This window comes from Pristiophorus japonicus, chromosome 20, assembly GCF_044704955.1.
Source record: "Pristiophorus japonicus isolate sPriJap1 chromosome 20, sPriJap1.hap1, whole genome shotgun sequence".
Taxonomy (NCBI): domain Eukaryota; kingdom Metazoa; phylum Chordata; class Chondrichthyes; family Pristiophoridae; genus Pristiophorus; species Pristiophorus japonicus.
The window spans coordinates 85,993,809-86,018,343 of record NC_091996.1 but is presented as its reverse complement, the minus strand read 5'-3'; the positions used below and the strand labels follow the sequence as shown (position 1 = coordinate 86,018,343).

Here is a 24,535-nt window from a genome sequence, read left to right as displayed (position 1 = left end):
TGCACTCCAAAAATGTACCTTCATTGGCTGTAAAGCGCTTTGGGACGTCCGGAAGTTGTGAAAGGCGCTACAGAAATGCAAGTCTTTCTTTAAAGGGCAATTCGCCTCTACGTGACCTCAACACATACGAAGCCTTAAAGGGACGGCCAAGTTATGGCACCTCCCTCTTGGCAGCAGAATAATACGGCTGCGAGCACTGCCACGGGAGATCCACTAGCCTGTTGACTATTTTCAAGCAATACGCTCCAGTGCAAACATCGCTCAAAGCTCATACCTCCAGTGCAACCTTCCCGTCAAAGCCCATTGCTCACCTTGTTAACTTGGGGCTCTTGCCACAAATCTTGTTTGGCTGCTGGTTAAAAGGTATCGGTGGGAGGAAACTTAACAAGCTTAGTCATTAATTCCTACACGCCAGGAGGCAGAGAACCGACTTTTATTTCAAAAAATAAAACCCAGACCATGAAGGTCGGGGGAACTTACAACTTTCGGAACAGCAGCTACAAAAAATTGGGCTGTCGGGGTCAAATGCAGAACGGTGGCGGAGGTGGCCTATGCAGTCCTTCCTCAGATAGCGCACGATGGAACGGATATCGAGCAGTGCGAGTGGATGAAGCGGTTACTGTGCAGCCCTGACCTGTGGTTTTAGCCGTGTCCGGGACCCACACTGACTTCATTTATAGAGAGTAGAACGAGGAATTTCGTGAGGTGCGAGAGGCCCATATCTAGTACTATCCCTCGAGTACCGCAACTCTCTCAAAGCCCATCGCTCCAGTGCAAACTTCGCTCAAAGCTCATACCTCCAGTGCAACCTTCCCGTCAAAGCCCATCGCTCAAAGCTCATACCTCCAGTGCAACCTTCCCCTCAAATCCCATCGCTCCAGTGCAAACCTCCCTCAAAGCTCATACCTCCAGTACAATTTTCCTTCAAAACCCATCACTCCAGTGCAACCCTTGCTCAAAGCCCATCACTCCAGTGCAACCCTCCCTCAAAGCCCATCACTCCAGTGCAACCCTCCCTCAAAGCCGATCCCTCCAGTGCAACTCTCCCTCAAAGCCGATCCCTCCAGTGCAAACCTCCCTCAAATCCCATTCCTCCAGTGCAAACCTCCCATCAAAGCCCATCCCTCCAGTACCACAACTCCCTCCAAGCCCCAACTCCCACTTTGTGTTCGGAGGTCCGGCTTGTATGAAGTCGTTACAATCGGTGCAGCGAAAGCACGTGCCCCGAGACACAGTGGTGCAGATTGAAGGTGACCGGGGCCTCCGAGTTAGGTCGAGTGGTGCAATAAATAAACAAACATAACGTAGATCGCCCCCCCGCAAAGCCTGACCAGATCCCTGCCAACCACCCCATCACCCATCCAGTCAACCAACCCCATGCGCTCAATCCTGCCCGGTGACAAACATTCTTCACCCCCACTTTTAACAGGCTCTTTATCCTTAGACCCGCTGCGCAGTTCCGTGGAGCGTTTGCTGGGATTCCCTTCAGATTTCCGCCAGTCCTGCCTCTTGTTCCTTCCGGTTGGTATAGCAGAGGAGCGAGAAGGTTGTGGCGGATGATCGAGGCGGAGAAGCATTGAGGGATCGTGTCTGGGATTCGGTGGGAGATCGTGGCGGAGGTGCGGGAATGTCATGGCGGAGGGGCGGCGAGAGATCGTGGTGGAGGAGCAGCGAATGAGGGTATGGGGCCCAGAAGAGGCGAGGGGCCCAGGGGCAGCACGGGCTCAGCCCACACTGTGCAATATGTGCGCGCACTAGGTCCGTGCAGCAGAGCTGGTCTCCAGTCGTTATGGTTAACCCTTGCCACTGGACCAAGACCTAGCTCTGTCAAGCCCCGTGTGGTGGCTGGTGTGTAACGGTCACCCCACATTAAAAAAATCCACGCACAGGCATCTTCCACCCCCTCAACTGGAGTTCAGGACTGGAACGTTAGGTCCTTCATTGAAACACCTGCGAACTCCTGTGGAAGCAAGTCATCCTTGTTCGAGGGACCGCCGGTGATGAAATGATCCGGGTTGGCTTTCAGAGGGGCTCGCACCACCAGATTCCACCTGCATTCGGCAAACCAACCTGGAACAACGCTCAAGTACTGGAGGAAATTGGAACGTTGAGAAAACACAAAAACGATACTAATGGAATTCCTGAGCCAATCAGCAGTGCAAGATTGCAGCCACAGCTGTCCAGATGTGCGCCTGTTGCCAGTGCCCTCCCTCACTGCCAGTAAAACTTCCGCAGTTCCTCCCAGAAGAGCAGGCTGAGAATGGTGTGCGGGCCCAGACGGAAGTAGGATGCCCCGGTGCCCTTGTAGAGACCGAGAAAGCTCTCCTTCTGCATCGTCTTCGCAAAGCAATCCAGATACCCAGCGTAGAAAATACCCTGCAGGAAGACAACAGTGACTGGGGCGTTGGAAGGCGCAAGGGAGACTTGACTCTAATCCTGCAACTCCCCTGGGAGGACAGACGCACCAACGTTAACGTCCTCGACCAGTCCAACATCGAAGCACTGACCATACTCGACCAGCTCCGCTGGGCGGGCCACATTGTCTGCATGCCCCGACATGAGACTCCCAAAGCAAGCGCTCTACTCGGAACTCCTACATGGCAAGCGAGCCCCAGGTGGGCAGAGGAAACGTTACAAGGACCACCCTCAAAGCCTCCCTGATAAAGTGCAACATCCCCACCGACACCTGGGAGTCCCTGGCCAAAGACCAGTCCGCCCTAAGTGGAGGAAGAGCATCGGGGAGGGCGCTGAGCCTCGTCGCCGAGAGCGTGCAGAAAACAAGCGCAGGCAGCGGAAGGAGCGTGCGGCAAACCAGACTCTCCAACCACTGTCTGCCCCAACCTGTGACAGAGACTGTAGGTCCCGCATTGGTCTCATCAGTCACCTGAGAACTCGTGGTTGTGTGGAAGCGAGTCTTCCTCGACTCAGAGGGACTGCTTGAGCAGAGGAGTTCAAGTCTGGAGGCAACAAAGGCATGGATGAGGGCTTCAGCAGCAGATGAGCTGAGGTGTGAAGGTGCCTGATTAATTTTCGGGGGCTCGATGGGTTGAATGGTAGGGTGATCATGTTGCCTAAACCGAATTAGAGGACACACAGGGTGGGGGCAAAGTACCCAGGACAGGAAATAGAAACATAAGAAATCTCATCATCATAGGCAGTCCCTCGGAATTGAGGAAGACTTGCTTCCACTCCTGAAGTGAGTCCTCAGGTGGCTGAACAGTCCAATACGAGAGCCACAGTCCCCGTCACGGGTGGGACAGACAGTGGTTGAAGGAAAGGGGTGGGTGGGTGGGACTGGTTTGCCGCACGCTCCTTCCGCTGCCTGCGCATGCTCTCGGCGCCGAGACTCGAGGTGCTCAGCGCCCTCCAGGATGCACTTCCTCCACTTGGGGCGGTGTGGCCTGCCCAACAGAGCTGGTAGAGTGCGCTCAGTGCTTCGATGCTGGGGATGTCGGCCGAGTACTGGATTACTGGTCCAGTAACATAACCACTGTGCTACCATTCCCCAGCTCTTCAACTGAACTTGATGGTTAAGGGTGGGTTCAGTTAAGGGTGGGCAGAACCGCCTACTGCGGGAAACGAGTGCGGCAAATTAAACCCTTCAGAGAGTCCGGCCCTTCTACTGGTCGAAAAGGAGATTGATACCCCTCCCACCATCGGAAGGCGCTCCCCGCCACACAGCCCCGCCCAGTTTATTGACCGGCCCCAGGGTCAGTTTAAGCGGGGGGGCTGCCGATTTGAACTTGCCTATATCTGGGGACGCGTTTCCTGAACCAGGGATTCATCCGGGGTCAGGGTTTGCCCTGGGGCACTGTCGGAGGGGCGGTGCTGAGGGAGCGCCGCACTGTCGGAGGGGCAGTGCTGAGGGAGCGCCGCACTGTCGGAGGGGCGGTGCTGAGGGAGTGCCGCACTGTCGGAGGGGCGGTGCTGAGGGAGTGCCGCACTGTCGGAGGGGCGGTGCTGAGGGAGCGCCGCACTGTCGGAGGGAGCGCCGCACTGTCGGAGGGGCGGTGCTGAGGGAGCGCCGCACTGTCGGAGGGAGCGCCGCACTGTCGGAGGGGCGGTGCTGAGGGAGCGCCGCACTGTCGGAGGGGCTGTCTTTTGGATGAGACGTTAAACCGAGGCTCCGTCTGCTCTCAGGTGGATGTAATAGATCCCACGGCCACTATTTTGAAGAAGAGCAGGGGAGTTCTCCCCGGTGTCCTGGGGCCAATATTTATCCCTCAATCAACATAACAAAAACAGATTATCTGGTTGCTGTTTGTGGGAGCTTGCTGTGCACAAATTGACTGCCGCGTTTCCCACATTACAACAGTGACTGCACTCCAGAACATAAGAATTAGGAACAGGAGTAGGCCATATAGCCCCTCGAGCCTGCTCCGCTATTCAACAAGATCATGGCTGATCTGGCCGTGGACTCAGCTCCACTTACCCGCCCGCTCCCCATAACCCTTAATTCCCTTATTGGTTAAAAATCTATCTATCTGTGACTTGAATACATTCAATGAGCTAGCCTCAACTGCTTCCCTGGGCAGAGAATTCCACAGATTCACAACTATCTGGGAGAAGAAATTCCTTCTCAACTCGCTTTTAAATTGGCTCCCCCGTATTTTGAGGCTGTGCCCCCTAGTTCTAGTCTCCCTGACCAGTGGAAACAACCTCTCTGCCTCTATCTTGCCTATCCCTTTCATTATTTTAAATGTTTCTATAAGATCACCCCTCATCCTTCTGAACTCCAACGAGTAAAGACCCAGTCTACTCAATCTATCATCATAGATCACCCCTCATCTCCGGAATCAGCCTAGTGAATCGTCTCTGTACCCCCTCCAAAGCTAGTATATCCTTCCTTAAGCAAGGTGACCAAAACTGCACGCAGTACTCCAGGTGCAGCCTCACCAATACCCTATACAGTTGCAGCAGGACCTCCCTGCTTTTGTACTCCATCCCTCTCGCAATGAAGGCCAACATTCCATTCGCCTTCCTGATTACCTGCAAACTAACTTTTTGGAAGAGTTTCATGTACAAGGACCCCCAGGTCCCTCTGCACCGCAGCATGTTGTAATTTCTCCCCATTCAAATAATATTCCCTTTTACTGTGTTTTTTCCCCCAAGGTGGATGACCTCACATTTTCCGACATTGTATTCCATCTGCCAAACCTCAGCCCATTCGCTTAACCTATCTAAATCTCTTTGCAGCCTCTCCGTGTCCTCTACACAACCCACTAATCTTTGTGTCATCTGCAAATTTTGTTATACTACACTCTGTCCCCTCTTCCAGGTCATCTATGTATATTGTAAACAGTTGTGGTCCCAGCACCGATCCCTGTGGCACACCACTAACCACCGATTTCCAACCTGAAAAGGACCCATTTATCCCGACTCTCTGCTTTCTGTTAGCCAGCCAATTCTCTATCCATGCTGATACATTTCCTCTGACTCCGCGTACCTTTATCTTCTGCAGTAACCTTTTGTGTGGCACCTTATCGAATGCCTTTTGGAAATCTAAATACACCACATCCATCGGTACACCTCTATCCACCATGCTCGTTATATCCTCAAAGAATTCCAGTAAATTAGTTAAACATGATTTCCCCTTCATGAATCCATGTTGCGTCTGCTTGATTGCACTATTCCTATCTAGATGTCCCGCTATTTCTTCCTTAATGATAGTTTCAAGCATTTTCCCCACTACAGATGTTAAACTAACCGGCCTATAGTTACCTGCCTTTTGTCTGCCCCCCTTTTTTTTTTTTAAACAGAGGCGTTACATTAGCTGTTTTCCAATCCGCTGGTACTTCCCCAGAGTCCAGAGACTTTTGGTAGATTATAACAAATGACTGCTATAACTTCCGCTATCTCTTTTAATACCCTGGGATGCATTTCATCAGGACCAGGGGACTTGTCTACCTCGAGTCCCATTAGCCTGTCCAGCACTACCCCCCCTAGTGATAGTGATTGTCTCAAGGTCATCCCTTCCCATATTCCTGTGACCAGCAATTTTTGGCATGGTTTTTGTGTCTTCCACTGTGAAGACCGAAGCAAAAATAATTATTTAAGGTCTCAGCCATTTCCACATTTCCCATTATTAAATCCCCCTTCTCATCTTCTAAGGGACCAACATTTACTTTAGTCACTCTCTTCCATTTTATATATCCGTAAAAGCTTTTACTATCTGTTTTTATGTTTTGCGCAAGTTTACCTTCGTAATCTATCTTTCCTTTCTTTACTGCTTTCTTCGTCATTGGCTGTAAAGCGCTTTGAGACGTCCGGTGGTTGTGGAAGGCGTTATATAAATGCAAGTCTTTCTTGATGTTGCTTCCCATTTGTCCGGCCGTATATATCATCGGCCTCGCTCTGCCGTCCATTAAAAATGCCCCAGTGGGGGGAGGGGCAGGGAACTGTTGTCTGTGTAATGCTCGGGGGCGGGGGGGTGATCCAGTACAATAACAATTTGTATTTATATAGCGTCTTTAATGTAGTGAAACGTCCCAAGGTGCTTCACAGCAATATTATAAGATAAGAATTTGACCCCAAGCCGCATAAGTAGAAATGAGGGCAGGAAGCTTGGTCAAAGAGGTCGGTTTTAAGGAGCGTCTTGAAGGAGGAAAGAGGTAGAGAGGTTTAGGGAGGAAGTTCCAGAGCTTGGGGCCCAGGCAACAGAAGGCACGGCCACCGATGGTGGAGCGATTATAATCAGGGATGCTCAGGAGGGCAGAATTAGAGGAGTGCAGACATCTCGGGTGGTTGTGGGGCTGGAGGAGATTACAGAGATAGGGAGGGGCGAGGTCATGGAGGGATTTGTAAACTAGGATGAGAATTTTGAAATCGAGGCATTGCTTAACCGGGAGCCAATGTAGGTCAGCGAGCACAGGGGTAATGGGTGAGCGGGACTCGGTGCGAGTTAGGAAACGGGGCAGTGAGCATAGGGGGTGATGGGTGAGCGGGACTCTGTGCGAGTTAGGACACGGGTCAGCGAGCACAGGGGGTGATGGGTGAGTGGGACTCAGTGCGAGTTAGGACATGGGGCAGTGAGCACAGGGGGTGATGGGTGAGCGGGACTCGGTGCGAGTTAGGACACGGGGCAGCGAGCACAGGGGATGATGGGTGAACAGGACTCGGTGCGAGTTAGGACACGGGGCAGCGAGCACAGGGGGTGATGGGTGAGCGGGACTCGGTGCGAGTTAGGACACGGGGCAGCGAGCACAGGGGGTGATGGGTGAGCGGGACTCGGTGCGAGTTAGGACACGGGGCAGCGAGCACAGGGGGTGATGGGTGAGCGGGATACGGTGCGAGTTAGGACACGGGGCATTGAGCACAGGGGGTGATGGGTGAGCGGGACTCGGTGCGAGTTAGGACACGGGGCATTGAGCACAGGGGGTGATGGGTGAGCGGGACTCGGTGCGAGTTAGGACACGGGGCATTGAGCACAGGGGTGATGGGTGAGCGGGACTTGGTGCGAGTTAGGACACGGGGCAGCGAGCACAGGGGGTGATGGGTGAGCGGGACACGGTGCGAGTTAGGACACGGGGCATTGAGCACAGGGGGTGATGGGTGAGTGGGACTCGGTGCGAGTTAGGACACGGGGCATTGAGCACAGGGGGTGATGGGTGAGCGGGACTCGGTGCGAGTTAGGACACGGGGCAGCCGTGTTTTGGATCAGCTCTGGTTTACGCAGGGTAGAATGTGGGAGGCCGGCCAGGAGTGCGTTGGGGGAGTGAAGTGTAGATTACCTTCCCCTTCTTGTCCACGGGCTGGTTGTAGAGCCGGGTGCTGATTACGTCAAAAGGTGTCATGGCGAGGACAACAAACACGCTGCTGACCAGCCCTGCCGTCAGCGACACCAGCCAGCTGTGGGGCTTGAACACCTGCACGGGAAGGAAAAGGAACAGTCAATGGCGCTCGCCGTTAGCGCTGGTGGGGGACACGGCTGCGATCGTTGGGGGTGAGGAGGGGGCGGGGGGAGAGAGCGGTGGGGGTGGGGGGGGGGAAGAGAGCGGTGGGGGTGGGGGGGGGGGGGAAAGAGAGCGGTGGGGGTGGGGGGGGGGGAAGAGAGGGGTGGGGGGGGGGGGAGAGAGCGGTGGGGGTGAGGGTGGGGGGAGAGAGCGGTGGGGGGGAGAGAGAGAGCGGTGGGGGGGGGAGAGAGAGAGCGGTGGGGGCGGGGGTGGGGGAGAGAGAGCGCGGTGGGGGTGAGGGTGGGGGGAGAGAGCGGTGGGGGGGAGAGAGAGAGCGGTGGGGGGGGGAGAGAGAGAGCGGTGGGGGCGGGGGTGGGGGAGAGAGCGGTGGGGGGGGGGAGAGAGAGAGCGGTGGGGGCGGGGGTGGGGGAGAGAGCGGTGGGGGGAGAGAGAGAGCGGTGGGGGGGGGGAGAGAGAGAGCGGTGGGGGCGGGGGAGAGAGAGAGAGCGGTGGGGGGGGAGAGAGAGAGCGGTGGGGGGGGAGAGAGAGAGCGGTGGGGGGGGGGGGGTGGGGGAGAGAGCGGTGGGGGCGGGGGTGGGGGAGAGAGAGAGCGGTGGGGGTGAGGGTGGGGGGAGAGAGCGGTGGGGGGGAGAGAGAGAGCGGTGGGGGGGGAGAGAGAGAGCGGTGGGGGCGGGGGTGGGGGAGAGAGCGGTGGGGGGGAGAGAGAGAGCGGTGGGGGGGGAGAGAGAGAGAGCGGTGGGGGCGGGGGTGGGGGAGAGAGCGGTGGGGGAGAGAGAGAGCGGTGGGGGGGGAGAGAGAGAGAGCGGTGGGGGCGGGGGTGGGGGAGAGAGCGGTGGGGGCGGGGGTGGGGGAGAGAGCGGTGGGGGCGGGGGTGGGGGAGAGAGAGAGCGGTGGGGGCGGGGGTGGGGGAGAGGGTGAGGGTGGGGGAGAGAGAGCGGTGGGGGGGAGAGAGAGAGCGGTGGGGGTGAGGGTGGGGGGAGAGAGCGGTGGGGGGGAGAGAGAGAGCGGTGGGGGTGAGGGTGGGGGGAGAGAGCGGTGGGGGGGAGAGAGAGAGCGGTGGGGGTGAGGGTGGGGGAGAGAGAGCGGTGGGGGGGAGAGAGAGAGCGGTGGGGGTGAGGGTGGGGGGAGAGAGCGGTGGGGGGGAGAGAGCGGTGGGGGGGAGAGAGCGGTGGGGGGGAGAGAGCGGTGGGGGGGGAGAGAGAGAGCGGTGGGGGGGGAGAGAGAGAGCGGTGGGGGGGGAGAGAGAGAGCGGTGGGGGGGAGAGAGAGAGCGGTGGGGGGGGAGAGAGAGAGCGGTGGGGGTGAGGGTGGGGGGAGAGAGCGGTGGGGGGGGAGAGAGCGGTGGGGGGGAGAGAGAGAGCGGTGGGGGGGGAGAGAGAGAGCGGTGGGGGTGAGGGTGGGGGGAGAGAGCGGTGGGGGGGAGAGAGAGAGCGGTGGGGGGGGAGAGAGAGAGCGGTGGGGGCGGGGGTGGGGGAGAGAGAGCGCGGTGGGGGTGAGGGTGGGGGGAGAGAGCGGTGGGGGGGAGAGAGAGAGCGGTGGGGGGGGAGAGAGAGAGCGGTGGGGGCGGGGGTGGGGGAGAGAGCGGTGGGGGCGGGGGTGGGGGAGAGAGAGAGCGGTGGGGGGGGAGAGAGAGAGCGGTGGGGGTGGGGGAGAGAGGGGCGGGGGTGGGGGAGAGAGCGGCGGGGGCGGGGGTGGGGGGGGGGAGAGCGGTGGGGGGGGAGAGAGAGAGCGGTGGGGGCGGGGGTGGGGGAAGAGAGCGGTGGGGGCGGGGGTGGGGGAGAGAGCGGTGGGGGCGGGGGTGGGGGAGAGAGAGAGCGGTGGGGGGGGAGAGAGAGAGCGGTGGGGGCGGGGGTGGGGGAAGAGAGCGGTGGGGGCGGGGGTGGGGGAGAGAGCGGCGGGGGCGGGGGTGGGGGAGAGAGCGGCGGGGGTGGGGAAGGGAGGTCTGGTGATGAACAATCCTTCCGATTGCACTGACCTGCAGATCCTCGGTGAACTGTTTTGCCTCGGAGAAGGTGGAGAGCTGGGCGGCAGAGCCCACCATCACCCTGGGCACCGCCGCCCCTGACCCGCGCCACAGTCCCACGATGCCGTGCCGCTGGTAAATGGTGACCAGCGCGTCAAGCATCCCCTGCGGAGAGACCATTTGGTTGTATCAGCATCAACATATTGTTGAAAACATTTGGTGCGCTCCCTGTGGAGACAATCTCGTGTCAACACTGAAATTCCCCAGGACTTAGAATGGGGATCCTGTAGCGGTCTGGTACACGAGTGTCTCGCTCGGCCATTTCAGAGGGGCAGTTAAGAGCCAACCACATTGCTGTGGGTCTGGAGTCACCTCTAGGTCAGACCGGGTAAGGGTGGCAGATTTCCTTCCCTAAAGAGGCATCAGTGAACCAGATGGTTTATACAACAATCCAGCCGTTGCATGGTCACCATTACTGTGATCAGCATTTTATTCTAGATTTATTTAATTCACTGAAATTAAATTCCCCAGCTGCCCTGGTGGGACTTGAACTCATTACCCCAGGCCTCGGGATTGAGAGTCCAGTAACATAATCACTGTGCTACCGTTCCTGTTACGTGAAGTGAGCAAAAGGTCTAGAGCATAGTGTTTCTAAACTGGAATCTCTGGACCTCGAGGGGTCTGTATGGACTTCCCGGTGGAGGTCATCATATATCTGTATTCGCGCACGTCACAGCTGTACACCGAAAAAGCATTTGCTTCAGAGGTTGGTCCCTGGGAGTGGGAGTGTGTCAGTATTTACAGGGGGTCCCCGGGAGTGTGTCAGTATTTACAGGGGGTCCCCGGGAGTGTGTCAGTATTTACAGGGGGTCCCCGGGAGTGTGTCAGTATTTACAGGGGGTCCCCAGGAGTGTGTCAGTATTTACAGGGGGTCCCCGGGAGTGTGTCAGTATTTACAGGGGGTCCCCGGGAGTGTGTCAGTATTTGCAGTATGAAAACTGTTTATTCTGTACAGCAGACAGCTGTATCGTGTGGCCTGAAATTTGTGGGTGAATGAGCACAATTAATAGATGCACGTCTCACAAACCAGCCTGGAGTTCTTGCATAGTATTTAATTTCATACTTCCCACTATTTCTCAAGCTCAGAAAATCCCTTTTGTTCTTCAGGATCATTTACTTCCTGTAATTAAACGGTCTGGAGTAATAACTGAACTTGGGTAGAATTCGTGAGGTAGGTGGGTGTTGCCACTCTCAATTCCTGCCCGCACTCTAACTCCTGATATTTTTTAAATCGCAGGCCTTAACTCCAGTCTGACTGCGCGCTACAAAATGTGGCAGTACAGAGGGATCAGGGTGTCCTCGTACATGAAGTACTCGAGTTCTTTGAGGATGTAACGAACAGGGTGGATAAGTGGGGGAACAAGTAGATGTGGTGTATTTGGATTTCCTGAAGGCATTCGATAAGATGCCACATAAAAGGTTACTGCACAAGATAAAAGTTCACGGGGTTGGGGGTAATATATTAGCATGGATAGAGGATTGGCTCACTAACATAAAACAGAGAGTCGGGATAAATGGGTCATTTTCCAGTTGGCTAATCGTAACTAGTGGGGTGCCGCAGGGATCAGTGCTGGGGCCTCAACTATTTACAATCTATATTAACGACTTGGATGAAGGGACCGAGTGCAATGTAGCCAAGTTTGCTGACAATACAAAGATGGGTGGGAAAACAAGTTGTGAGGAGGACACAAAGAATCTGAAATGGGATATAGACAGGCTAAGTGAGTGGGCAAACATTTGGCAGATGGAGTATAATGTGGGAAAGTGTGAGGTTATCCACTTCGGCAGGAAAAATAAAAAAGTAAATTATTTAAATGGAGAAACATTGCAAAGTGCTGCAGTAGAGAGAGACCTGGGGGTCCTTGTACATGTAACACAAAAAGTTAGTATGCAGGTACAGCAAGTGATCAGGAAGGCAAATGGAATGTTGGCCTTTAGTGCAAGGGGGATAGAGTATAAAAGCAGAGAAGTCCTGCTACAACTGTACAGGGTATTGGTGAGGCCACACCTGGAGTACTGTGTACAGTTTTGGTCTCCGTATTTAAAGGAAGGATATACTTGCATTGGAGGCTGTTCAGAGAAGGTTCACTCGGTTGATTCCGAAGATGAAAGATTCTGAGGGGGCTGGACAGGGTAGATGCAGAGAGGATGTTTCCCCTCGTGGGGGAATCTAGAACTAGGGGATATAGTTTCAGAATAAGGGGTCGCCCATTTAAGACGGAGATGAGGAGGAATTTCTTCTCTCAGAGGGTCGTGAATCTGTGGAATTCTCTGCCCCAAAGAGCTGTGGAGGCTGAGACATTGAATAAATTTAAGGCGGAGATAGACAGATTTTTGAGCGATAAGGGAGTCAAGGGTTATGGGGAGCGGGCAGGAAAGTGGAGCTGAGTCCATGATCGGATCAACCATGATCTTATTGAATGGCGCAGCAGGCTCGAGGGGCCGAATGGCCGACTCCTGCTCCTATTTCTTATGTAGGCCACTCTCTCGATGGAGTCTTCACTGTAACAGGTGTTTTGTTAAGATAGAAAGAACTTGCATTTCTATAGCGCCTTTTACCACCTCAGGATGTTACAAAATTCTTCACAGCCACTGAAGTACTTTTAGTCACTGTTGTAATGTGGAAAAAGCGGCAGCCAACTAATGAACAGCAAGCTCCCACAAACAGCAATGTGATAATGACCCAGATAATCTGTTTTTTGTGATGTTGATTGAGAGATAAATATTGGCCCCAGGACACAGGAGAGAACTCCCCTGCTCTTCTTCCAATAGTGGCCATGGGATCTTTTACGCCCACCTGAGAGAGCAGACGGGGCCTCGGTTTAACATCTCATCCGAAAGACGGCCCCTCCGACAGTTAAGAGTCAACCACATTGGTGTGGGACTGGAGTCACATGTAGGCCCAGGGCGAGATAGGACGGCAAGTTTCCTTCCCCTAAAAAACATTAGAGAATCAGGTGCGTTGTACGAATCTGAGAGTCCAACGGTCACTTTTGCTGACACCAGCTTTAAGAAACTGAATTGAAAGTGTGTCTGTAAAATGGGGGCTGGATTCTGTCTGCTTGCAGTGGTTAATTATCACAGGTGAGCCGTACCTCAATGGATAGCACTCTCTCTCTCTCTCTCTCTCGCCTCTGAGTCAGAAGGTTGTGGGTTCGAGTCCCACTCCAGGGACTCTCGCACATAAATCCAGGCCGACACTCCCAGTGCAGCACTGTCGGAGGGGCAGCGCTGAGGGAGCGCCGCACTGTCGGAGGGGCAGCGCTGAGGGAGCGCCGCACTGTCGGAGGGGCAGCGCTGAGGGAGCGCCGCACTGTCGGAGGGGCAGCGCTGAGGGAGCGCCGCACTGTCGGAGGGGCAGCGCTGAGGGAGCGCCGCACTGTCGGAGGGGCAGCGCTGAGGGAGCGCCGCACTGTCGGAGGGGCAGCGCTGAGGGAGCGCCGCACTGTCGGAGGGGCAGCGCTGAGGGAGCGCCGCACTGTCGGAGGGGCCGTCTTTTGGATGAGATGTTAAACCGAGGCCCTGTCTCCTCTCTCAGGTGGATGGAAAAGATCCCACGGCCACTATTTCGAAGAAGAGCAGGGGGAGTTCTCCCCGGTGTCCTGGGGCCAATATTTATCCCTCAATCAACATAACAAAAACAGATTATCTGGATCATTATCACATTGCTGTGTGTGGGAGCTTGCTGTGCGCAAATTGGTTGCGGCGTTTCCCACATTACAACAGTGAGTACACTCCAAAAGTACTTCATTGGCTGTAAAATGCTATGAGACATCCGGTGGTTGTGAAAGGCGCAATATAAATGCAAGTTCCTTCTTTTTTGCTTTAGGTGTCGCAACTGGTCCCGAGGGTTGTGTGTGAAGTCTTGTGAGGAGCCAAGTCATAACAATAAAGTTACTCATCCACACCGGGCAAAACTTGGCAAGTGAAAATATCTCAGGGGGTGGGGGGGGGGGGGGGGGGGCGGAAATTGAGAAATCGGGAGAGCTTCTCGGAACAGATTTGACACGATGTGAACCACAAAAATAGCCTGGATAATCATGTTAAGAACTTAAGAAATAGGAGCTGGAGTCGGCCATTCGGCCCCTCGAGCCTGCCCCGCCATTTAATACGATCATGGCTGATCCGATCATGGACTGAGCTCCACTTCCCCGCTCACTCCCCATAACCCCTTATCGGTTAAGAAACTGTCTATTTCTGTCTTAAATTTATTCAATGTCCCGGCTTCCACAGCTCTCTGGGGCAGCGAATTCCACAGATTTACAACCCTCAGAGAAGAAATTTCTCCTCATCTCAGTTTTAAATGGGCGGCCCCTTATTCTAAGACCATGCCCCCCTAGTTCTAGTCTCCCCCATCAGTGGAAACATCCTCTCTGCATCCACCTTGTCGAGCCCCCTCATAATCTTACACGTTTCGATAAGATCACCTCTCATTCTTCTGAATTCCAATGAGTAGGAGCTGTCCAGTTGGAAGTGGCTTAGCCATGTCACATGATGTTCACAAGGCTCAATAAAACCCCGGCAAGTTGGGTTCGGGGGATCCACGATGGGGTATGCAGTTGTGAGCCTGGTGGATGAACTGGTAATGTTTCATCACAGGCAGTCCCTCGGAGTCGAGGAAGACTTGCTTCCACTCTAAAAGTGAGTTCTCAGGTGACTGTCCAATACGGGAATTACGGTCTCTGTCACAGGTGGGACAGACAGTGGTTGAGGGAAGGGGAGGGTGGGACTGGTTTGCCGCACGCTCCTTCCGCTGCCTGCGCTTGCTTTCTGCACGCTCTCGGCGACGAGACTCGAGGTGCTCAGCGCCCTCCCGGATGCACTTCCTCCACTTAGGGCGGACTGGTCTTTGGCCCAGGGACTCCCAGGTGTCGGTGGGGATGTTGCACTTTATCAGGGAGGCTTTGAGGGTGCCCTTGTAACGTTTCCTCTGCCCACCTTTGGCTCGTTTGCCGTGAAGGAGTTCAGAGTAGAGCGCTTGCTTTGGGAGTCTTGTGTCGGGCATGCGGACGATGTGGCCCGCCCCGCGGAGCTGGTCGAGTGTGGTCAGTGCTTCGATGCTGGGGATGTTGGCCTGATCGAGGACACTAATGTTGGTGCGTCTGTCCTCCCAGGGGATTGGCAGGATCTGGCGGAGGCATCACTGGTGGTATTTCTCCAGGTAATGTCTAGTGTGATTGTTAAACCTTTTGCGAATAAACCAGCTAGTTCTTAATTATGTGTTGCTGCAAATTAGTAAGCATAGAACCCATGATGCAAATATATTACAATGGCCCTCGCCAACCCTTGCCTGTTCATTACCCCGCTCCTTCTACACTGTCCCATCAAACACTCCCAAGGCAGGTACAGCACGGGGTTAGATACAGAGTAAAGCTCCTTCTACACTGTCCCATCAAACACTCCCAGGGCAGGTACAGCACGGGGTTAGATGCAGATTTAGCCCAGCCCCAGGAAAGCACCCGTATTGCACCAGTGCCAATCCCCCCCCCGGCCCCGCCGAGCCTGTCTGAATGATGTTACCCACTGGCACTGAATTAATGGTCAGTTTTAATTCGGAACTCCGACACGGCAAACGAGCCAAAGGTGGGCAGAGGAAACGTTTCAAGAACCACCATCAAAGCCTCCCTGATAAAATACAACTTCACCGACACCGAGGAGTGCCTGGCCAAATACCAGTCCACCCTAAATGGAGGAAGTGCATCCGGGAGGGCGCTGAGCACCTCGAGTCTCGTCGCCGAGAGCGTGCAGAAAGCAAGCGCAGGCAGCGGAAGGAGCGTGCGGCAAACCAGTCCCACCCACCCTTTCCTCAACCACTGTCTGTCCCTCCTGTGACAGAGACTGTAATTCCCGTATTGGACTGTTCAGCCACCTGAGAACTCACTTTTAGAGTGGAAGCAAGTCTTCCTCGACTCCGAGGGACTGCCTGTGGTGATGAGTTTTAATGAGCCTGAGCCGGGCTGTGATTGCGCAAACTGATTTCATCTTGTGAGCCGACTTGTGGATGTCAGACGGGAAAAGCCATGGTCTCACCAACTGCTCCACCCTGTTCCGCTCTACTTCCCTTCACAAGCCCAGCTTCTGCAATTTTAACTTGCGTTCTCTGCTCAGCCAAAGTCACCGAACAGCTTGCGTGGATTCAGTTCACTGACGTCTTTCGGCTTGGCTCAAGACACTCCCACTCTCACCTCGGAGTCAGGAGGTCGTGGGTTCAAGTCCTACCCCAGGCCCCGAGTGTAACAACTTGTATTTATATAGCGCCTTTAACGTAGTGAAACGTCCCCAGGCGCTTCACAGGAGGGTTATGATGCAAATAAATCTGACACCAAGCCACATGAGGAGAAATTAGCGCAAGTGACCAAAAGCTTGGTCAAAGAGGTAGGTTTTAAGGAGCGTCTTGAAGGAGGAAAGAGAGGTGGAGCGGTTTAGGGAGGGAGTTCCAGAGCTTGGGGCCCAGGCAGCTGAAGGCACGGATACCGATGGTGGAGCGATTATAATCAGGGATGTTCAGGAGGGTAGAATTAGAGGAGCGCAGAGATCTCGGGGGGTTGTGGGGCTGGAGGAGATTACAGGGATAGGGAGGGGGCGAGGGCCATGGAGGGATTTTAAAACAAGGATAGGAATTTTGGAAATCGAGGCGTTGCTTAACCGGGAGCCGATGTAGGTCAGAGAGCACAGGGGGTGATGGGTGAGCGGGACTCGGTGCGAGTTAGGACACGGGTCAGCGAGTTTTGGATCAGCTCTAGTTTACAGAGGGTAGAATGTGGGAGGCCAGCCAGGAGTGCGTTGTAATGGTCAATTCCAGTGCCTTTCATATTTTAAAACGACCCAAAGCGCTTCACAGGAGCGTAATCAGACAAGATTTGACACTGAGCCACAGAAAGAGATAACAGGATAGGCCACCAAATGCTTGGTCATCTCAGCTAACACTCCCAGTGCAGTACCGAGGGAGCGCCGCACTGTCGGAGGGGCGGTACCGAGGGAGCGCCGCACTGTCGGAGGGCCGGTACCGAGGGAGCGCCGCACTGTCGGGAGTTGACATCTTTTAGATGAGACGTTAAACAGAGGCCCCGTCTGCCCTCTCAGATGGACGTAACAAGTTTCCATGTGCACTATAGGAAGAAAAAAGGGGGCATTCTCCCTGGTGTCCTGGGCCCAATATTTATCCCTCAACCAAACATCACTGAAATGGATTATCTGGCTATTTATCTCATGGCTGTGTGTGGGAGCTTGCTGTGCGCAAATTGAGTGTGTTAGCCCTCACAGCAACAGTGACTGCACATCAAACGTCATCCATTGTCTGTGAGCTGTCTTTGGGATGTCCTGAGGAAAAATAATGTGTAAATGCCAGCTTTCAAAAATCGTAAAAGTTCCAATCAGGTGACCTCGCAGTCTCCTCCTTAGTAAAAGGCAGCAAGCTCAAGATTCCTTTGAGGCAACCTGCTGACCCTGGGGGGGGGGGGGGGGGGGGGGGGGAGGGGAGGGGCGCGACCTCCAGTGACCCCAGGGGCGGGGAGGCCAGTAACCCCAGGGGCGGGCGACCCTTGGGGGAGCGACCTCCAATGACCCCGGGAGGGGCGATCCCCAGTGACCCTGGGGCGACCCAGTGACATGGGCAGGGAATTAGTTCAGAGGTCGGAGACGGAGAGTATGGACAATGGGTGGACAGGATGTGAGCAGTGCTGTCTCCCATGGGCCTCGGCCTTTCACTATACTTGGAAACCCAGGTACTCCTCCAATGATCCGGAAACTACGCAGAAGCATAACTGTCGGGCCACAAATTTTTAAAAATAACGTTCACAACAGATGGAGGTCTGTCTAAACGCCAAGTCTTGCGGGTTTTTAATCCCTCGTTGGAAATAAGCTCCTTGAAACGGTTTCACTTGCACTGAGTGATCAGCCCAGGTCCACTGTTGACGAAGCCTTCAGATTCAATGGGGTCACAATGCGCTGCCGGTTAGCTTCAAATCGCTGGAGAAATACCAGCAGCACTGCCTCCGCAAGATCCTGCAAATCCCCTGAGAGGACAGACGCACCAACGTTAGCGTCCTCGACCAGGCCAACATCCCCAGCATCGAAGCACTGACCACACTCGACCAGCTCTGCTGGGCGGGCCACATTGTCCGAATACCCCGATACGAGACTCCCAAAGCAAGCGCTCTACTCGGAACTCCTACACGGCAAGCGAGCCCCAGGTGGGCAGAGGAAATATTACAAGGACCACCCTCAAAGCCTCCCTGATAAAGTGCAACACCCCCACCGATACCTGGGAGTCCCTGGCCAAAGACCAGTCTGCCCTAAGTGGAGGAAGTGCATCCAGGAGGGCGCTGAGCACCTCGAGTCTTGTCGCCGACAGCGTGCAGAAAGCAAGCGCAGGCAGCGGAAGGAGCGTGCGGCAAACCAGACTCCCCACCCACCCTTTCCTTCAACCACTGTCTGTCCCACCTGTGACAGAGACTGTAATTCCTGTATTGGACTGTTCAGCCACCTGAGAACTCACTTTTAGAGTGGAAGCAAGTCTTCCTCGACTCCGAGGGACTGCCTGTGGTGATGAGTTTTAATGAGCCTGAGCCGGGCTGTGATTGCGCAAACTGATTTCATCTTGTGAGCCGACTTGTGGATGTCAGACGGGAAAAGCCATGGTCTCACCAACTGCTCCACCCTGTTCCGCTCTACTTCCCTTCACAAGCCCAGCTTCTGCAATTTTAACTTGCGTTCTCTGCTCAGCCAAAGTCACCGAACAGCTTGCGTGGATTCAGTTCACTGACGTCTTTCGGCTTGGCTCAAGACACTCCCACTCTCACCTCGGAGTCAGGAGGTCGTGGGTTCAAGTCCTACCCCAGGCCCCGAGTGTAACAACTTGTATTTATATAGCGCCTTTAACGTAGTGAAACGTCCCCAGGCGCTTCACAGGAGGGTTATGATGCAAATAAATCTGACACCAAGCCACATGAGGAGAAATTAGCGCAAGTGACCAAAAGCTTGGTCAAAGAGGTAGGTTTTAAGGAGCGTCTTGAAGGAGGAAAGAGAGGTGGAGCGGTTTAGGGAGGGAGTTCCAGAGCTTGGGGCCCAGGCAACAGAAGGCACGGCCACCGATGGTGGAGCGATTATAATCAGGGATGTTCAGGAGGGTAGAATTAGAGGAGCGCAGAGATCTCGGGGGGTTGTGGGGCTGGAGGAGATTACAGGGATAGGGAGGGGGCGAGGGCCATGGAGGGATTTTAAAACAAGGATAGGAATTTTGGAAATCGAGGCGTTGCTTAACCGGGAGCCGATGTAGGTCAGAGAGCACAGGGGGTGATGGGTGAGCGGGACTCGGTGCGAGTTAGGACATGGGGCAGCGAGCACAGGGGGTGATGGGTGAGCGGGACTCGGTGCGAGTTAGGACACGGGGCAGCGAGCACAGGGGGTGATGGGTGAGCGGGACTCGGTGCGAGTTAGGACACGGGGCAGCGAGCACAGGGGGTGATGGGTGAGCGGGACTCGGTGCGAGTTAGGACACGGGTCAGCGAGTTTTGGATCAGCTCTAGTTTACAGAGGGTAGAATGTGGGAGGCCAGCCAGGAGTGCGTTGTAATGGTCAATTCCAGTGCCTTTCATATTTTAAAACGACCCAAAGCGCTTCACAGGAGCGTAATCAGACAAGATTTGACACTGAGCCACAGAAAGAGATAACAGGATAGGCCACCAAATGCTTGGTCATCTCAGCTAACACTCCCAGTGCAGTACCGAGGGAGCGCCGCACTGTCGGAGGGCCGGTACCGAGGGAGCGCCGCACTGTCGGAGGGCCGGTACCGAGGGAGCGCCGCACTGTCGGAGGGCCGGTACCGAGGGAGCGCCGCACTGTCGGAGGGCCGGTACCGAGGGAGCGCCGCACTGTCGGAGGGCCGGTACCGAGGGAGCGCCGCACTGTCGGAGGGCCGGTACCGAGGGAGCGCCGCACTGTCGGAGGGCCGGTACCGAGGGAGCGCCGCACTGTCGGAGGGCCGGTACCGAGGGAGCGCCGCACTGTCGGGAGTTGACATCTTTTAGATGAGACGTTAAACAGAGGCCCCGTCTGCCCCCTCAGATGGACGTAACAAGTTTCCATGTGCACTATAGGAAGAAAAAAGGGGGCATTCTCCCTGGTGTCCTGGGCCCAATATTTATCCCTCAACCAAACATCACTGAAATAGATTATCTGGTTATTTATCTCATGGCTGTGTGTGGGAGCTTGCTGTGCGCAAATTGAGTGTGTTAGCCCTCACAGCAACAGTGACTGCACATCAAACGTCATCCATTGTCTGTGAGCTGTCTTTGGGATGTCCTGAGGAAAAATAATGTGTAAATGCCAGCTTTCAAAAATCGTAAAAGTTCCAATCAGGTGACCTCGCAGTCTCCTCCTTAGTAAAGGCAGCAAGCTCAAGATTCCTTTGAGGCAACCTGCTGACCCTGGGGGGGGGGGGGGGGGGGGAGGGGCGCGACCTCCAGTGACCCCAGGGGCGGGGAGGCCAGTAACCCCAGGGGCGGGCGACCCTTGGGGGAGCGACCTCCAATGACCCCGGGAGGGGCGATCCCCAGTGACCCTGGGGCGACCCAGTGACATGGGCAGGGAATTAGTTCAGAGGTCGGAGACGGAGAGTATGGACAATGGGTGGACAGGATGTGAGCAGTGCTGTCTCCCATGGGCCTCGGCCTTTCACTATACTTGGAAACCCAGGTACTCCTCCAATGATCCGGAAACTACGCAGAAGCATAACTGTCGGGCCACAAATTTTTAAAAATAACGTTCACAACAGATGGAGGTCTGTCTAAACGCCAAGTCTTGCGGGTTTTTAATCCCTCGTTGGAAATAAGCTCCTTGAAACGGTTTCACTTGCACTGAGTGATCAGCCCAGGTCCACTGTTGACGAAGCCTTCAGATTCAATGGGGTCACAATGCGCTGCCGGTTAGCTTCAAATCGCTGGAGAAATACCAGCAGCACTGCCTCCGCAAGATCCTGCAAATCCCCTGGGAGGACAGACGCACCAACGTTAGCGTCCTCGACCAGGCCAACATCCCCAGCATCGAAGCACTGACCACACTCGACCAGCTCTGCTGGGCGGGCCACATTGTCCGAATACCCCGATACGAGACTCCCAAAGCAAGCGCTCTACTCGGAACTCCTACACGGCAAGCGAGCCCCAGGTGGGCAGAGGAAATATTACAAGGACCACCCTCAAAGCCTCCCTGATAAAGTGCAACATCCCCACCGACACCTGGGAGTCCCTGGCCAAAGACCAGTCCGCCCTAAGTGGAGGAAGTGCATCCGGGAGGGCGCTGAGCACCTCGAGTCTCGTCGCCGAGAGCGTGCAGAAAACACGCGCAGGCAGCGGAAGGAGCGCGCGACAAACCAGTCCCACCCACCCTTTCCTTCAACCACTGTCTGTCCCACCTGTGACAGAGACTGTAATTCCTGTATTGGACTGTTCAGTCACCTGAGAACTCACTTTTAGAGTGGAAGCAAGTCTTCCTCGACTCCGAGGGACTGCCTATGATGATGATAGTGGTTGACATTGAAGGCCGCTGAGAGATAAAACTTAGCTGCATGTTGGGATAGTGTTTTAATAATGCTTTCGTTGATGTGATAAAAGTAAGTACAGGTGCAGCATCCAGAATCCGGAGTTCTGGAATGTTCCAGAATCCGGACCGATTGGTGCCAGGGTCGTCCGGAATCCGTTAAATGTTTTGCGGAATCCGGACCAGACGACCCTGTCCGACCTCGGGCCTTGCCGTCGCTGCCCTTACCTCGAGACCTCCTCGGAGGGCCCTGGACAGCCGAACAGCTCCTCGGCAGGTACCCCCCACCCCCCCCACCCGCTTCTGACATTCCGAAATCCGGAAATACCTGAAAGACGTCACAAAGTCCGTTAAAACACGGAATCTGGAACGGCCTCGGTCCCGCGGGTTCCGGATTCGGGACGCTGTTCCTGTACAATGTGTGTCAGCTCAGTTCACCATGGTAAAAACAGAGAAGCAAAGCATCATGGTAAATTGAGCCATTAATTACCTTAACCATTTTTGTTGTTGCTGGAACAGCTTCATTTGGAACTGGAATGGCCAAGACCAGAATATCAGTAAGATAAAGGTATGCAACACAAAGCAACCCTCATCATAATTTTGCATGGCCAAGCACAGTAATGAATTCTTTGTGACATGGTCTGTGGAATTGTTCTCGGAGAAGTGATTGCTGCCACAGGGAGGGAGGGGCGATCGAGATAAGATTGAAGGTCTGAGAATGACCTATTGTAAGGCTCGAACAACTGCAGCTTCTCACAGCATTTGAAAATGGGAGGGAAAGAGTACAAGAGTAACAGCTATTCAACTTCGGGGGCAGCACCACCACAGAAGACGACTGGAGGAGGACGAAAGTCAACAGAACACAGCGAGAGACAAGCTCCGTGGTCACTCATTGGCTTCCGTTGAGGTTTCAAAGAACAGATTGTCAACTATCGCCCCGTTAAGTATTACTTCTTTGTACTAGAAGCAAACCACTAAATAAAATCTGTTGTGCTTATTTACAAAATACCTGCACCTAGCGTGGTTGGTGGCTGTCACAAGTCTCTTCTGACAGAGATAATAAATCGGGCGGATCTGATAAATCTTACACCGCGCAGCAGCGCCTAGCAACCGGCAACGCACATCAACAGAACGCATTAACGGCAATTTATAGAGGGGGAAAATATCCCTCGCTCATTCTTCCGGAAGATGGACATTTCTCTAAATCCGTTTCTTTATTCTTCATAAACAAACTGAAGTGGAGCTTTCGCGCTCTGCTATAATGATCGGGTTAAGACGGGGTCTTGGGGCTAACGGGCTATTTGCAGTGAATCAGCTTTTCGATCGCTCAGTAGGCGGTTGAGAATAACATGTCGACTTTGCAAGAACCGCCCGAGGTAAGCTGCGTGGTTTAGAAATGGAACCACAAAGGGGCCTCGGAGGGTGGGGAAGTGGAACAACAGGGCAGTCGTGAACCGGATACCACCTGACCTGAGCAAGGTTCATGGCAGCAACAACAGACTGTGGTCTCATCAGTCCTGATTAAATATGTTCACTGCTTTGGTCGGTTGGTGATTGGAGCGTGGGCAGGTACAGCAGGAGCGGCAAGGTCGGGGCGAAGGAGCGGCGAGAGATTGTAGAGAGACGTGATCGGGGGCCCGGGAGAGGCGAGAGTTCGGGGGCCCAGGAGAGGCGAGGGCCCAGGGGCAGCACGGGCCCAGCCCACACTGCGCGATATGTGCACGCACTAGGTCTGTGCAGCAGAGCTGGTCTCCAGTCGTCCTGGTTAACCCTTGCCACTGGACCAAGACCTCGCTCTGTCAAGCCCCGTGTGGTGGCTGGTGTGCAACGGCCACCCCACGTTAAAAAAATCCACCCACAGGCATCTTCCACCCTTCAGGATGTAGTTCGGGATCTGGAATATTAGGACCTCATTGAAACTGCTGTGAGCGCGTCCCTTTTTGGCGTGGAAGCAAGTCATCCTCGACACGAGGGACCGCCTATGATGATGATGATTACCCTCTCCCGGGTAATGGAGGCGGTACCTTGATGTTACGCGAGCACGGCAGAGAACAGAGACGAGTGACGTTATGTGACGCGGAAGGAAATTGACCAATCACTGTGCACGCGGGCTTTAAACACAATCAGCACGAGGTTGAGTGTGTATGATTAAGTGCATAAAAGGTAGTTTGAAACTAAGTACCATTGGACAGTGACCTAGCTAGACCCACAGCCGGTCACCTCCCCACCACTGCGAATAACACCCGCTTGAATCTTCGAACGCAGACCTGGTGTCGAGTGTGTATTTTAAATACTCCGCTCCAAAACAAAACAAAAACACAGGATCTGTGCGTGCACAACGATTTCCGGTTCGATGGCAGTGGTCAGGCCCTTTTATAAAAAGGACTTGGACAAAGGATTAGAGCTTTGTAGTGCACTTGCTTTGCGGGTTCTTGGCTTAAGGATTCACAGCGACACGTTCGCTGTAAAGAACCCGCTGGTTTATCCGCAAAGGTTTATTCGCACTCTGAAGGGGGATTGACAGGGTAGATGCAGGGAGGATGTTTCCCCCCGGGCTGGAGAGCCTAGAACCAGGAGGTCACAGTCTCAGGATAAGGGGTCGGCCATTTAGGACTGAGATGAGGAGGAATTTCTTCACTCAGAGGGTTGTGAATCTTTGCAATTCTCTAGCCCAGAGATGCCAGAGTCTCTGAACATATAGATTTTTTTTTTTTTTTTTAAAGAGTCGAGGGGAATCGAGGGATCGGGCGGGAAAGTGGAGTTGAGGTCTGCAAAGTCCTTACACAATACCTCAAATCCACACGAGGCACATACTGCAGACAAGGTCACTCCATGACCTGCACCTTTATTCACAGGACCAAGAAGTGATGACTCTGCGTGGGAACTCCCTTTATATACCTGGATGACCAGGTGAGGAGTGTCTCCCACAAGTTCACCCCCTGTGGTCAAGGTGTGCATTTCTCAAGTATATACTGTATTGCGGTGTTGTTACATGAAGGTTACATACATGACAAGGTCAATGATCAGCCATGATCTTATTGAATGGAGGAGCAGGCTCGAGGGGC

The 24,535-nt window shown here is 54.6% G+C and overlaps 1 protein-coding gene across 1 annotated transcript in view; it reads right to left on the bottom strand.

The window, feature by feature from the left end:
- Positions 1-417: 417 nt before the first annotated feature.
- slc25a35 (solute carrier family 25 member 35) overlaps positions 418-24,535 on the bottom strand; it is a 30,846-nt gene continuing 6,728 nt past the window's right edge. Inside the window, exons 3-5 of the mRNA XM_070863088.1 lie at positions 9,888-10,040; positions 7,731-7,865; positions 418-2,376 (exon numbers count right to left, since the gene is read on the bottom strand). Of these exons, the coding sequence (XP_070719189.1) occupies positions 2,212-2,376; positions 7,731-7,865; positions 9,888-10,040 (453 nt within the window). The 3' untranslated portion in view covers positions 418-2,211. The remainder of the gene's footprint in view (positions 2,377-7,730; positions 7,866-9,887; positions 10,041-24,535) is intronic.